General features: G+C 49.7%; 1 protein-coding gene across 1 annotated transcript in view; it reads left to right on the forward strand.

The window, feature by feature from the left end:
* ttc27 (tetratricopeptide repeat domain 27) overlaps positions 1 to 13,842 on the forward strand; it is a 66,011-nt gene that overhangs the window by 44,177 nt on the left and 7,992 nt on the right. The window contains exons 11-16 of the mRNA XM_084667072.1: positions 245 to 340; positions 3,175 to 3,297; positions 6,913 to 7,140; positions 8,160 to 8,258; positions 8,807 to 8,859; positions 10,966 to 11,131. Coding sequence (XP_084523198.1) covers positions 245 to 340; positions 3,175 to 3,297; positions 6,913 to 7,140; positions 8,160 to 8,258; positions 8,807 to 8,859; positions 10,966 to 11,131 — 765 coding nt within the window. The remainder of the gene's footprint in view (positions 1 to 244; positions 341 to 3,174; positions 3,298 to 6,912; positions 7,141 to 8,159; positions 8,259 to 8,806; positions 8,860 to 10,965; positions 11,132 to 13,842) is intronic.

A 13,842-nucleotide genomic window follows, 5' to 3' on the forward strand; every position in this document is an offset into this window, starting at 1 on the left:
CGCAGAGTCGTGTTTACTCCGCGTGCTCCTAGTCTTCCTGGATGCCCCTGGACAGCGCTCATTGAGTGCCTAATGACCCCCTCGGCCTCCGTGTAACCTGTCAATACTAACAGGATGGAGACAAAACCAAGAACGAAACCAGATGCCAGCAAGAGCTACATTTACTTATTGAGCACACAACCAATACTTGACTGAGTTTGCTGTCTGTGTGTTTTGATTTGTTTTCCTCTCCCCTCTTTTTCAGACTATAGTGGACCACTTTGAGACCCAGGGCTGCCCTGTGATGGAGCGTCTCAAAGCCTTCTACTGCTGTCAAGCCCCACCCAGATGGGCTGTCCAGGTAACGTCCCTCAAATATACCCGTGTTCCTCGAGCTAAGATTTCAGATCACCGTCATTCATTATCTCCGCGCTCAATCGTCAGCTTGAGGAAATATAAACTGTAGTTAGCATATGGCACTCACATACGTGGCATAACCCAAGGCATGGCTGCATGTGGTGATAAGATAATAATTTAGGTGAGGCTTAAGAGTAAACACCCAAGTCAGTTAATTATAGAACAGGACCCATTTCCTTTGATCCCTCACACCCAAGGTAGCCCCAGTAGTCCCGGGCCGGTGACTCGAGCGGTTCCTTTGTAACATTGAGACAATGCTCTCTCAACGTCTCACCTCAAGGTCCCCTTTCACGCCCCCACCACCACCACCACCACCACCACCACCCACCCCCCGTCCCCGCCCACTAGTAGAGGCATCTATTACCAGCGGTCTCTGGTTATTCCTGATTAGGCGTCAGAGGGCTGGTCTAATCTGGACACGGTGGCGCTCAGACCGTACGTCGGTCCGCCTCTCGTTAAGGCCACCTCAAGGCCTCGTGGCTCCAGGCTTTCACACACACACTACGTCTTTGTCCTCCGCACACGGGCGCAAAGTTAGGGCCCCTCAGGGCACAGCCTGCATCAAACTCATTTCGTTCCATAATAGCGTGTGTGTGCGCACACGTTCCTGGGAGAAGAGTGTTGAGTTATTAGTGCTTTCGTTCGCCTGCGTTTGGAGCTGGGAGAAACACAGTCAGTGGAGTGTGGATGTGTTTGTGTTATTCCAGAACCTCGGTTCCCCTCTATCCTGTACGGCCTCTGTTCTCAGGCGGAGTAGAACTGTCAGCTATGTCATATTTACAGTAGCTTTGTAAACCCCACACATTCGACCGCTCCCAAATGGTCCTCCATCCTCAAACCGTTTGCGAGGGTGAGTTTGTCCTTTGAACTGCCATATGAATGCTCCTGTTTTCTCCCCAACATCTACAGTCCCGGGATTGCTTGTGTTAGTGGAGTTATTCAGCCCTGCACTCCGCATGAGTGAATTTGTCATTCACCGCTGACTCGCGTCTTGTCTTGAGGTTTGCGAGTGTTTGTCATTGATGCACGTGTGCCAGCAGAAGGGAGACCACTGGGCGGCAGAGGTGCAGACAAACAAAGGAGAGAGAGAGAGACGTCGGAAACCTGGCTTTGGACAAGTTAGCGAGGGAAAGGTGGGCGAGAGAGAGTCCTGACCAGAGCTGTAGGAAAGAGAGCTTTAGGGACGGAAGGAGGGAGGGGAGGGCAAAGAAAGGGTGAGAGCGAGCGAGCGGGAGAGGACGAGGGAGCGAGAGGGGGGAAAGGAGAGATCAGCGGAGGAGGAGACGTTGCCCAGGCGCCGTGTAATAACGGCGGGCAGCAATAAAGCTGGAATTGAAGGCAGCCTATTGTCGCCTGGGGAATTGAACGTGCAGACGAGGCAGAGACTCGCAGGCCACCAGAGTGGCCCAGCATGTAACAAAGTCTGTGTCTGTGCGCAGAGGAAGTTGATGGGTTGGGTGTGTGGCGGTGGTGGGGGGGGGAGGGGTTTGGGTGTGATGGGGACAGAAAGACGACATGGTTTGCTGCTATGGAATGATTTGATTTCAGAAATGAATAAATCCCCTTCCCATGTAATGAAATGCTGTCTCTGGGCCAGTACTGTTTTAATGAGTAATCAGGAATGGCAGGGAATCTCAAGACGGTTTCTGGGAAAGGGAGGACCATTGGTGCCACATGATGCTACCTCACGTATCCCAAGAGCCTTTGCGGTTCCCATTTGCCATTAGCGTCACGTCCTGACTCCCATGTCTCCCTGATCATGTGACCCAGGTCATTCACAAGGAGGAGAATAAATCCAGATTTATGGGTCTATCATCCTCTCGTGGAGAACGATATGTCACTTCTAGGATCTGCAGGTGTGCCAGGGGGGTGGGGAGCTAGGGATAAAAACCAAGTATTCCAGGATTGGATCTTTGACAAGAAAGGGTTTTGATCCACATATGGCTCTCCTATTTGACATTATGGCAGACTTGACTGATGGTTGAGATAGACTGGGAGGGGATTGAACTAGGCTACCTTAGCTTAACGCTCTGTTCACTGTCACTTACTTGGAAACACACTAGTATCCAGCATTGTGAACGAGTGTATTTCCAAGTATGTGGCCGTTCTTCCAAGTGTGCCTTCATGTGTTTGTACAGTATGCGTATGTGTGTGCACGTTGGTGTGTCTGTGCTTTCCCATAGTCTCGCCAGGTTCCACTTTAAGAATGACCATCCTCCTCCCTCTTATTACTTCTCATCCTCCGCTGCCTGTTCCCTGGAGGTATATCAGGGTTCATTAATTACCTCAGCCACTCCTCAGCCAGTGCGTGTAAACATCTCCCTCCCTTGTTTTTGAAAGACCAAATTCATTAAATGAAAAAACAAATCTTTAGGAGAGAGCTTTACCTTTAACTGAGGAGGTTTTTTATTTACTGGTTTTTGGTCCTGAATGAACAGCAAGTGTGCGTGCATTGGGGGGTGTGAGCCCGCAACCTAACAGTGTGTGACAACGAGTGTGAGTTTACGTGGGATGCCAATGTGTTTCTCCAGCTGCCTCGAGGCACAAACCTGGGCCTGCATGTGGGTGTGCTTTGACCGCCACAGGTATCCAATCACAGCAGGCCCCATGCCCTGGCGTCAGCCAACTAGAGAGCTAATAGACCGGGGGGGCTGGAAGGAACGACTCACTCAGAGCTACCGGCCTGCAGAGTGGGGGGCGCGGGCGTGCGGCCTCTTCAGTATGCCATGACTTATCTCCTGTCCTCTGTCTCCCTCCGCCTGTCTTTCCCTCCTGCAGAAACAGCTGGCCAGCCTGTTGACCGACCTGGGCTGCACCAGCTCAGCTCTGCTCATCTACGAGAAGCTGGAGATGTGGGAGGATGCTGTCATCTGCCTAGAGAGGATGGGCCACCATGGCAAGGTGCGCACACACACACACACACACTGTCTGAGAAGCTAAAGAGAGGATAATCTGGCCCTCGCTGGCAGAACTGGGTTAATGGAGTTCCTTCTTTATTTTGTTCCGTCCATTGGTCGGTTTGTCTGTCAGTCAACACACACACACCGGTTTATCCATGTGTGTGGCTGCAGCAGGTGCCAGACACACGAGTCACAGAGAGATCGGGCTGGGTTTCCTTTGGCGTTATTATTAACCCTGATGCCCCCCCCGGGACGCACACATGCACACAACAGAAATATGGCATGTTTGGTTTGGATCAGTTGCTGAAAATCTCCAAGGGCTTTCAGTTCTTTGGTTAATGACATTGGCTCCGTAGCAGCTGACTGAACATCTGCCAAGTTTTGAGACTTGAGATTTTCTTTATCAGTCGAGTGACACAGGAAAGACTCAACTAGCCATGATGTCGTGCGTTTTAGATTGGGTTTAGTGTTTTACCGATCACCAAACTCCAAGCCAAAGGATACGATGCTGTTTACTGACGTATGATTTATGGGTCCGTTTTCAGTGGTCCAAGTCTTTTGATGGCATTTCCTAGTTCCCATTTTTTCTCATTTGTGAAGTCTCGATGTTTACACAGGTGTATCCCCCCCCCCCCCTCCCTCCCTTCCTCCCACGACCTTAAAAGTCCTCACAATTGGATGTTGCTGTGGTAATGAAGCGAAGAGGCAGACTGGTACAAGGAAGTACTTACGACAACCTCTTCCTCTCGCCTCCCTGCACCTGTCCGATGAGGTTCTGTCAAGCCATGGCTAAAACATGGAAGTGGCACACAACAGACAGCCATGGGGAGGGGGGGAGGGGTAAAAACCCCAACGTAATAAACGGCGGCCATTTTGAAGATTTTCTAGTGGCGACGAAAGCCAGAAAACTGCGCCGGCAACTTTGGGATGCGCTCCAGGAGAATGACGTCATGGCCATCTGGTTAATTGGGGGTGAGATTCTCACAGTGCTTTCCTTGCCTCTGCCGCGTTCCCTCGATGCTCTCTCAGTCATCGACCCGGCTAAGTGCCCTCCCAAGGAAAGTGGGACGCTTCTTGTAAATGCTCTGTAATGGCTGGTTTCAACATATCAGCCTGTGAAACGAGAGCGCTTGCTTATGATAGGACCCACCCGCATACGCTGTACACTGCAAACATGCACATTGACACGCACACACACACACAAACGTATGTCCCTATCTTTTGTCTAGGTAGGCGGGGCTAATTTGCATTCCTCAGAGTCTCAGTCCCTGAATGGGATTCCTACAGGCCTCTGTGCCTCCTTATTAGATTACAGCTACCATTGTCTTCCAATCTGATTATCCACTTGCATTGCAAGTCTAAAAAAACTCCTCCACTTTTAAAAACTGCCTTGGCCTGAACCCTCCATGTAACATGATAGGGAAAGAAAGTCAAAAGGAAGCCAGGCAATCCATTTGTCTGGAGTTAGTTGGGTCCCTTCCAGGAAGTTCTATCTCACTCTCTGTCCGTTAAACATTCTGGTCGCGTCGGTTCTTTCTTTTCTTGCTCTACCTCTTTCTGACTGCAGAGGACGGACCTGGGTGCACCTGCACAAAGGGATTGAAGAATGGGGAGAGAGTGATCTATGATCTATGTTCCACTCGTTCTTGAATCCGCCCATGCCAACCTGTCATGTAAACCCTGGTTCATTCCCAGGATGCTAATAGCTGAAAGCTTAAGATTGATGAATGTGCCTTCATTTTAAACATATACGGCAATCTTGGCAAATGTCCCAGGCACCTTTTTACTGCACAGATCATTCATATATGACTACCCCCGGACCCTTGTAGTTGATGGTGAGAGTTCCTATTCACAATAGGCCTGCTAATGTGCAAATGTGGTGAGAATTCATTACACATTCAAATTGTAGCCTTTGAGCATTAGGGTGAGCAGTTTCAGGAAACGCCTTATAAAGTTTGTGGACAGACGGCTTACCGGGTAGAGCATGTACCATATGAGATGAGGCTTTGACGCAGCGGCCAGGGTTCAATTCTGTCTCCATTTCTGCATGTCTCTCTCTCTTCCCTGCATTTCCAGTCTTTTTCTCAGTCGCTGCCTCTCCCCTAATGAGCACACTGGGTTTTATGCAGTGACCCAGCATCTAGGTTACGAAATGAAAATCACAATCAGACCCCTTTTCCCCATTCAAAATACTTTTTTTTTTCTCAATCGTCATGTCTTTCCATGCCTTTTCTTGGATGTTGCAAACTCCTTTGAAATACCCGAATGGCCACAACTATTCTGCTAGGCCCTTTTGTCAGCATCAGAACTCTCACAAAGATTTGTCAAAGCCTGGCCTTGGATGGTGACCGTCTGCGGTGAGAGTGTGGTCTGGAAAAAGCCTGGAAGAGCTGATTTTGATTTGATTGTGATCAGCAGCACTCTTACCAGTGACGGGATCCCCAGAGGACTGTATATAGATGAGGAAACAAATGCAGAGGAAAGTATTTGAAAATACGACCGCAAATTGATGGCTAGCAGCCTCTTTCAGAAATTCTCTTTTTCTTTTCTTCCTAAACGGGTTATTGGCAAGTACGGTTTGTAATATATGGTATGTATGAATTGGGGGTAAATGCAAATAAATGCAATATGAGAGAACGGGAATTACCATATCAGTCACATGGCAGCCACAAAACCGTTTTGACTGGTTAAATGATTCGCAATTCAAATCTGTGTGAAAGAGACAGACCGTTGATAAGATCAGACTTAAGTCCAAAGCGATTTCCAGCAGTATGCTAGATACGGGTGCTGAACCCATCCAGACACAGAAAACAATTTACATAATCGGAGAGACATCTGAGGAAAATCAACGTTTCACTGTCTTCGTTCACCGTTGCTGTTGTCTCCACATCATAACCATGTCTCTAAAAAGGTGCCTATTGAGATATAGTCCTGGAATCTAAGAGTAGCATGATTGTGTCTTTCCTTGGGGGAGGTGGGCTCTGTGGTTGGATGGTTCCAGGTGCTCTGCGCTGGGGGGGAGCAGGTCCCATGGACTTGGCCTTGCCTCAGCCCTGGACAACGTGATCCAGCTCAGGAACGCAGCAAAAACCAAGAGCCCCTCTCGCCCCGGAAGCCCCCACCTCACGCCGCGGGTGGATTGGCACGCCGCAGCAACAACAAAAGAACTCGTCAAACCAAAGGGAATAGAAGAGGGATTAGAAACTTCATCGCTATTCTAGTCAGACGCCCGTGTTTTCACTCTCATTCCTAATCAAACCTCAGCCCTGTTGGAGATTCAGTGAATTTTTGGGCCAAGCTTGGGTTTGTACAGACGTATGATACCCGAGCTGTACCCTCCCCGGTTTCAACATGTTCATTGAGCCAGTGGAGAGGCGGCTCGCCAGAGGTCCGAGACGAAATCAAAGCAAGTTGATTCTTAGGAAGGAATTGTACGTCTGCTTTTTTGTTTGTTTTTTATGGATGCAATGAGCAGCAATGCTGTGTTTGGGGCTATCAGGGTATCCCATCAGCGGGGTCCACCCCCCTTCTCTCGCCTCCCCTCAGTCCTATTCCGTCTCTCCGGTTTTCCTCTCACTGTCCTTCACAACTCCCCTTCTCCCTCCCTCCCCCTCAGGCGGAGGAGATCTTGCGCAGGGAGCTGGAGAAGAAGGAGACCCCCAGCCTGTACTGCCTGCTGGGGGACGTGCTGCGGGAGCACCCGCACTACGACCGGGCCTGGGAGCTGTCGGGCCGGAGGAGCGCCCGCGCCATGCGCTCCAAGGCCCTGCTCCACCTGCGCGCCAAGGAGTTCCAGCAGTGTGCCGAGTGCTTCGAGCAGTCGCTCCGCATCAACCCCATGCAGGTACTTCTGGGGGATGTTTTCCCCCCTTTCGATCCTGGCTGAGTGTGACGTTTTTCAGATGAGGGGAAGGAATGGAACTGAAGGGTGAAGCTGGAGGGGGATTGAAAGAGCAGCTGGGGATGGGGTGGAGGTGGTTGGGGTAGTAGAGCGAGGGAAGGGGAGACGTGAAGGATATATGGAAGGAGAGAAAGGGCCTCGTGTCAGTTTCACTTCAGGCTCCTGGCGGGGGAGACAGGAAAATGATCCTGTAGTGTACAGGAAGGTTTCTTGTTTGACACCACTCTTTTGTCGTTTGTTCATAATTAATACGGGGGGGGTGATTCTGCAATGGGATGTTTTACTTTAGTTTGTTTTGCCACATTGACCTTTTGTTAAATGGAGTTGTTGCTACGAAAACACTCTTCGAACCCACTCTCTTAAGCAATCGTGCATTTTTGAGGTCTAATGACACACACACACACACACATCTTAGTTCATCCTAAGCTTTCTAGTGTTTGGGTAAGAGCAGACATACAATGGTGCTGTCTAGGTGGGTAGAGGGAGAACGAAAGCTTGAGAGAGATGGAATTCTAAAGACCTGACACCTCCACCAATCTACATGGGGATGGGAGGGGGGGGGGGGGCTGTCAGTCCCAGACCTAAGGGGGGAGTGGGGGGGGGGCGTCGTCCTGCCACTCTCCCCATCTGACAGATGGGCTTCAGCCCAAAGTCAACACCTCTGAACAGCACCACAGGAGGATCCCCCCCTCCAACACACCATCTCCCCTGTGTGGCAGTTGTCAGCATGGAAGTGATGGATTCATAGCAGGACATTTCACAAACACCCCCAAAGTCGAACTGGGTGTTATTTTATTCGGGTCAGGGCGTGAATTCATATTTGACGCTGGTTTAGACTCCCAGGTAAGGTAAACGGGGACCCAGGTTGCCGATATTCTCCAACCAAATCAAGCTTCTACTGAATGAAACGATTCCGTGTATCTGATGTTTTTCCGAGCTCAACCTGGTCTGTGTGTCTGCAGCTCGGTGTGTGGTTCTCCCTGGGCTGTGCCTACTTTGCCCTGGAGGGCTACGAGGGAGCTGCCAAGGCCTTTAAGAGGTGTGTGGGACTGGAGCCAGATGTGAGTACCGCCCCACCGTTGTCTCTCCCACGTGGCCTCACACACACACACACACACACACATGTGCATTATAGGAGGACGAGCCCAATCACACGAATGCTTTGGGGGACAAGGCCATTTCATTCTCACTGCCTATACACTCCTGTTTCTATTATCTTTAGTGGTGCGCGCACACACACACACACACACACACTTTGCACACTTAAACTCAGGTACACTCCCTGCCTACAACCCAAGCTATAATACCAGCGGTCCCCAGCAGTCTTTCCAATTCAGCTTAATGATCTGTGAGATTTGTGTGTGTGTGTGTTTATCTGTTTCCCACCATTGCCTTCCGAGCCAATGTTCTCCACGAGCACCCAGCAGAAGAGCATTTTGGCTGCGTGGGCGGGGCCATCTGCCGCGCCCGCTTCCTAAACAGCCCCCCCCCCCCCTCTCTCTGTGCTTGCATGTGTGTAAACGTATAAATTGTGTTTTTTCCGCCTCCCTCCTCCCTCTCATTCACTTGTTCTCTCTCTCTCTCTCCCCCCCCCCCCCCTCTCCTTTAGAATGCAGAGGCGTGGAACAACCTCTCCACAGCCTACATTCGCCTGCGCCAGAAGTGAGTGTGAACCTGGGCTGGTTGTGGGTGGGTGTGCTGTGGGTGGGTGTGCTGTGGGTGGGTGTGCTGGTAGTGGGTGTGCTGGTAGTGGGTGTGCTGGTAGTGGGTGTGCTGGTAGTGGGTGTGCTGGTAGTGGGTGGGCTGGTAGTGGGTGTGCTGGTAGTGGGTGGGCTGGTAGTGGGTGTGCTGGTAGTGGGTGGGTGTGCTGGTAGTGGGTGGGCTGATAGTGGGTGGGTGTGCTGGTAGTGGGTGTGCTGGTAGTGGGTGTGCTGGTAGTGGGTGTGCTGGTAGTGGGTGTGCTGGTAGTGGGTGTGCTGTGGGTATGTGTGCTGGTAATGGGTCGGCTGCTGTGACACGCGAGGATAAGCACCGCGTTATGATTACTGTTAGCTACCAAGACGGCTCTTTTTACCACCTACTTGTAAGTCATGAGAATAGGACCCGTGTTTCGAATACACGACTCGAGCATGATAATAAAAACGTTGAAGTTGTATAATATAATCTGTCAGTATAATGCGAACTCAGAAGTTGGTCCCTGGAATGGGATCAGCATAGTTCTCTAGATCCATGTCTCAGGTAGGGTTGGGGCTAAGTTCAGGGTAAATGATAGGAAGGAAGCAGCCGATGAGGTCATTAAGCAGTGCCTTGGAAGACTGACGCCTGAGACCTCAATGTTCTCTCCCTGCACCAGTGTCCCTGAGGTCCACAAGCCACCTTCCTCGAAACAGGCCGTGTCACACACTAGACAGAGTTATGTGTGTGTACGGACGCACACACACACACACACTCTCTCACACTCTCTGCCTTCTTTTACTCTTCAATCGCCGTCCCTTCCACACGCGTGCACGCACAAACACACACACACGTATAAAGGATTCAGACACCAGAGGCCCTCTCAGCTTGACAGTATTGATTTTGAGCCAGGGGCAACCGACACTCTGTCAGCGAGAGCGGAGGAAGCCAGGGACTAGGAGGAGATGTTGTCTGAGGAAGGACATTACTGCACTTATCAAACACCACATCGCCAGCGTGCACCGACAACACTGATAGCACTGAGTCTCTCACGTCAGGGAGGATACTGAAGCCTTTTTTTCCCCCCACACACAAACTGGATCCCCTTGCTTGGCGGTGACTCCAAACACCCAATGGGTAGTTACAAACCGAGAGGTAAAAAGACACCATCATTATACCGCCTCAGGTAAAATCACACCGTCATTATGATTTCCCCGCTTTTGCCAAATACCTCGAACCTGACCCCAAAACAGTGTTGCGAACCTGCTTTGTCGGGCTTAAGTCAATTAGCACATTCCTGCCAAGGACACAGACTCTCTCTCTCTTATTTCACCTGAAAAGCCACACGATTCCTGACAGAGGTGTCCTGATAGACCCGGAAGGGTGTCTTGGGGAAACACTTTCTCACTCCCTCTCTCTCTCTCTCTCTCTCTCTCTCTCTCTCTCTCTCTCTCTCTCAGCCCTTGTTCAAATCAGCCCTGTGCTTTCAGGCCTGAAATTAAAAAGCGAGGAAGCTTCTATTAAAACCTGGTTAGCACTGCTGATAATTCAGCCAAACCCTCTTTGCTCTGAAGAGCCTGGAGGTGTGTGTGTGTGTGTGTGTGTGTGTGTGTGTGTGTGTGTGTGTGTGTGTGTGTGTGTGTGTGTGTGTGTGTGTGTGTGTGTGTGTGTGTGTGTGTGTGTGTGTGTGTGTGTGTGTGTGTGCCTTTGCGTACCCCTGTGTGATGTGTGTGTCTTGAGGTAGATCAGAGTGAGTGGGAGGATTCGGATTCTGTATGGTGTCTGGAGTCTCTGAATGGGGGGCGGGGGGAGACACCATGGGTAGCTTTCGGTCTAACTTACCTTTGTTCTACCTGGCAAGCTGTCATGATCACAGAGGTACATGCATATGACCTTAAATAATGTATCTACCCAAGTGTTTTAATGGCCCACAAGAAAATTAGAGGTTTGGTCATTTGTAATAATAGTCCTCCTCACCAGGTATTTGATACCGTAAAGCTGATTTGAAGCATCGCCCCGTGAATTAGTTGTCTGGAATTAATCACCTCTTTATATTTCTCTTTCTCTCTCTCTCTGTCCGGTTCTCTCTGACAGGAACAAGGCCTTCCGAACCCTGCAAGAGGCTCTCAAGTGTAACTACGAGCACTGGCAGATCTGGGAGAACTTCCTCCCCGTGTGCATCGACGTGGGCGAGTTCGCCGAGGGCATCAAGGCCTACCACCGCCTCATGGACATCAGGGACAAATACAAAGACGTACAGGTAGCTGGGTTACACCCGGGAGGCTTTCAACTGCACTGCTCTGCCGGTGCTTCAAGCTGCACGTAATGGAACACATGGACAGGCCCCTTTGATGGCTTCCCTCAAATCAGTGTGGGAGATCACATTTGGCAGACATCAGTTGAGTGCCTCCCTTAAATTTCCCTTTGAGGGCAAATGAACGAATGAACACCGAACTGAGATTTATAGTTTCCTAAGATTATTATAACAAGGAAGTTACTCAAACTTAGCCTGGTCCTAACCAGACTCTCGTACATTTCATTTGTACAGAGAGTCTGGCCTCGCTCCATTGACAAGCGTTGATTTTCTTGTAGGCGGGTACTCTGTTGAAGTTTAAAACTATTGGATCTGCCCAGAGCCACTCTGATCTGCCATAACCAATCGCTAGCGTTCGCCTTAGCAAATTCCTTCACCACTACTGTAACAGAGCTAGCTGCCGTAGCTGGAAAAAATGTGTTGGTTAAAAATGAACCTGCAAGTCTGACTTACGTACTGAATGGCCAGACCGAGTACAGAAGCAAAATCAAAATTGAGTGGAAGTATGTAGGACGGCAGAGCCAGGCTAACTCAAACTAGGGATCTCACGAGAACCGATACTTACGATACCTTGTGATGCTAAAATAACAAAACACCGACGGTACTCATTTTTTTGAAGCACCGTGAGCGCCGATGCCAGATGTTAGCATCGGTGCTGCGCCTTCAGGAGTGTTCCAATTGACATTTACAATCAGAAAAAGAACATAGCAACTGCAGCTTCAGCGATCGCCCCACCTCGACTTGTTGACAAGAAAGGCAAATAAAGTCGTGTTTGGAAATACTTTGCGTTTGAGGCAGATGACCGTGGCGTTAGTCCGCCAAAAATGCTACCGCAGACTTCAGAATAAAGGGGAGGAGGAGGGGTTAGGGAGGGGGAGGGGGGGGGAGACCTGGGGAAAGAGAAGGAGAGTAAAGAGGTGGGAGCGTAACGATGAGGGGCTGGGATAGAAGAAGGGGTGTGGGGGGGGGGGGGGGAGGTTTGTCGATCTCGAGAATCCTCTCCAGGAATTGAAAAATATGAGGGTAGTTTGAGGCTTCCAGCTAGCTGTTGGAGAAGAGGTCCAGGCAAACACTTGCCAGGGCCTCTCTTACCCTCAGGCTGGTCTGGGGTTTGGGGGGGGGGGGGGGCAGGGGATCAGGGAGCTGGCTGGTTTCAATCTGCACAGCCTACTTGACTTCATCTGACGTTCCTTTCAACTCATCTCCGTGAGCCCTGCGCTGAACAAGGAAGTCAGCATATTGCAATTGGGGTCTTAACAACAACAACCTTTTATATTCCCCACTTTAATTTCCCTGTTGTATTATAAACAGTGTTCTGTTTTCCTCCAAGGCTTATTAATCACTTTCAGATGATTTCTTTTTCAAAACAAACCTACAGGATGTTATTCAGCAAGCATGCTAAATAGAAACATTTGCAACATCCTCAAAATAAACAAGCAAAGAGACCATATTATTTCACCCCTCCGATTTCATTCCGAAAATATATGCAGTTCTTGTCGCTTTGGTTTGGAGCAATTAACTTTAAAGAGGAAATGTCTGTTTGGCCACCTGGATGTGAACAAAATAACAAACAAGGCACTTATGAGTGACAGCAAGTGTGGACCTTCTCTGGGATGTGTTTTCTTGAGGCTGTGGTGCTCCAATCCACTCTCGTACTGCTCTCACCTCTCCTCTCCGGTACAGTCTTGACACCAGACCGGGCTTTGGAATCACTTCATTTTCTTACTCACTTTCCAAAATGAGTTTGTTTTTGTTATTACATTCCCTCTCCGCCCCCTCTGTCTCCCTCTCATCTTCCAGCTCTTTTTTTATTTATTTTTTGTGGCCGTTTCGTTCTTATTATTTTTTTTGTCTCTCCCAGTTTCATTGGATTTATTTCTGTTTGGAGAGGTGCCTGCACACCTCATCAATTAGGAGAAAAGAAACATAGAAAAGCACAAGTTTGAAAGGTCAGGGCAGCTTCCACTGCTGCCTAGTGAGAGATCTCAATGCTGTAATTGGGATTTTTAATTTGCATTCTTCACAACACGCGTTTCTCTTGTAAAAAGAAGAGGGGGAAAATAGGACCGTCTCTCTTCTTGGCCTTTCCTTTTTTCTGTTGCGTCAGTGAGGAGGGAAGCCAGTCTCTTAGGTCCCAGGTCGTGTGGCCTTCAGAGCAGCGCACTCAAATGTTTCCGATTGGTTTTACGAGGGCTTAAAGCAGCAGTCTGCTATCGTAACTTCTTCTTCCACCGGTTCTATTTTAGTTTGCGTTATTGTGACGTGCCCTCGTTCTGAACGGTGCCACCTCCACCCGCTAGCACTTTTAACGTGGTTTCACCCAAACCGTGCACATTCAGAGCCGCGTGTATATTTGGCGTGGGTATTTTTAGGAACGCCTGACTCACTGTCTTTTGATTGTGGCTTGAACAGGAGGTGAAGCGATTAGCGCCCTACCTCCCGCCGCCGCTCCCAGATTCTTCCTTTGAGGGGCTTGTTTATCAGCCAACATCTCTGACAGTCCCTCCTGGCCTAGATCTTTCTGTTTATCTCTTCAGTCAAACGCAATTTCCAAGATCCCCACACCCCGCTCGCATGGTAAAATGTACAATACCGAATGACTGAAGAGGGAAGAGTCCCCATTGGTTCCGGTGGATTCCTATCCTTTGGAAGCTGTT

The sequence above is a fragment of the Hypomesus nipponensis genome, chromosome 11 (assembly GCF_054491055.1).
Source record: "Hypomesus nipponensis isolate SF chromosome 11, ASM5449105v1, whole genome shotgun sequence".
NCBI classification, from domain to species: domain Eukaryota; kingdom Metazoa; phylum Chordata; class Actinopteri; order Osmeriformes; family Osmeridae; genus Hypomesus; species Hypomesus nipponensis.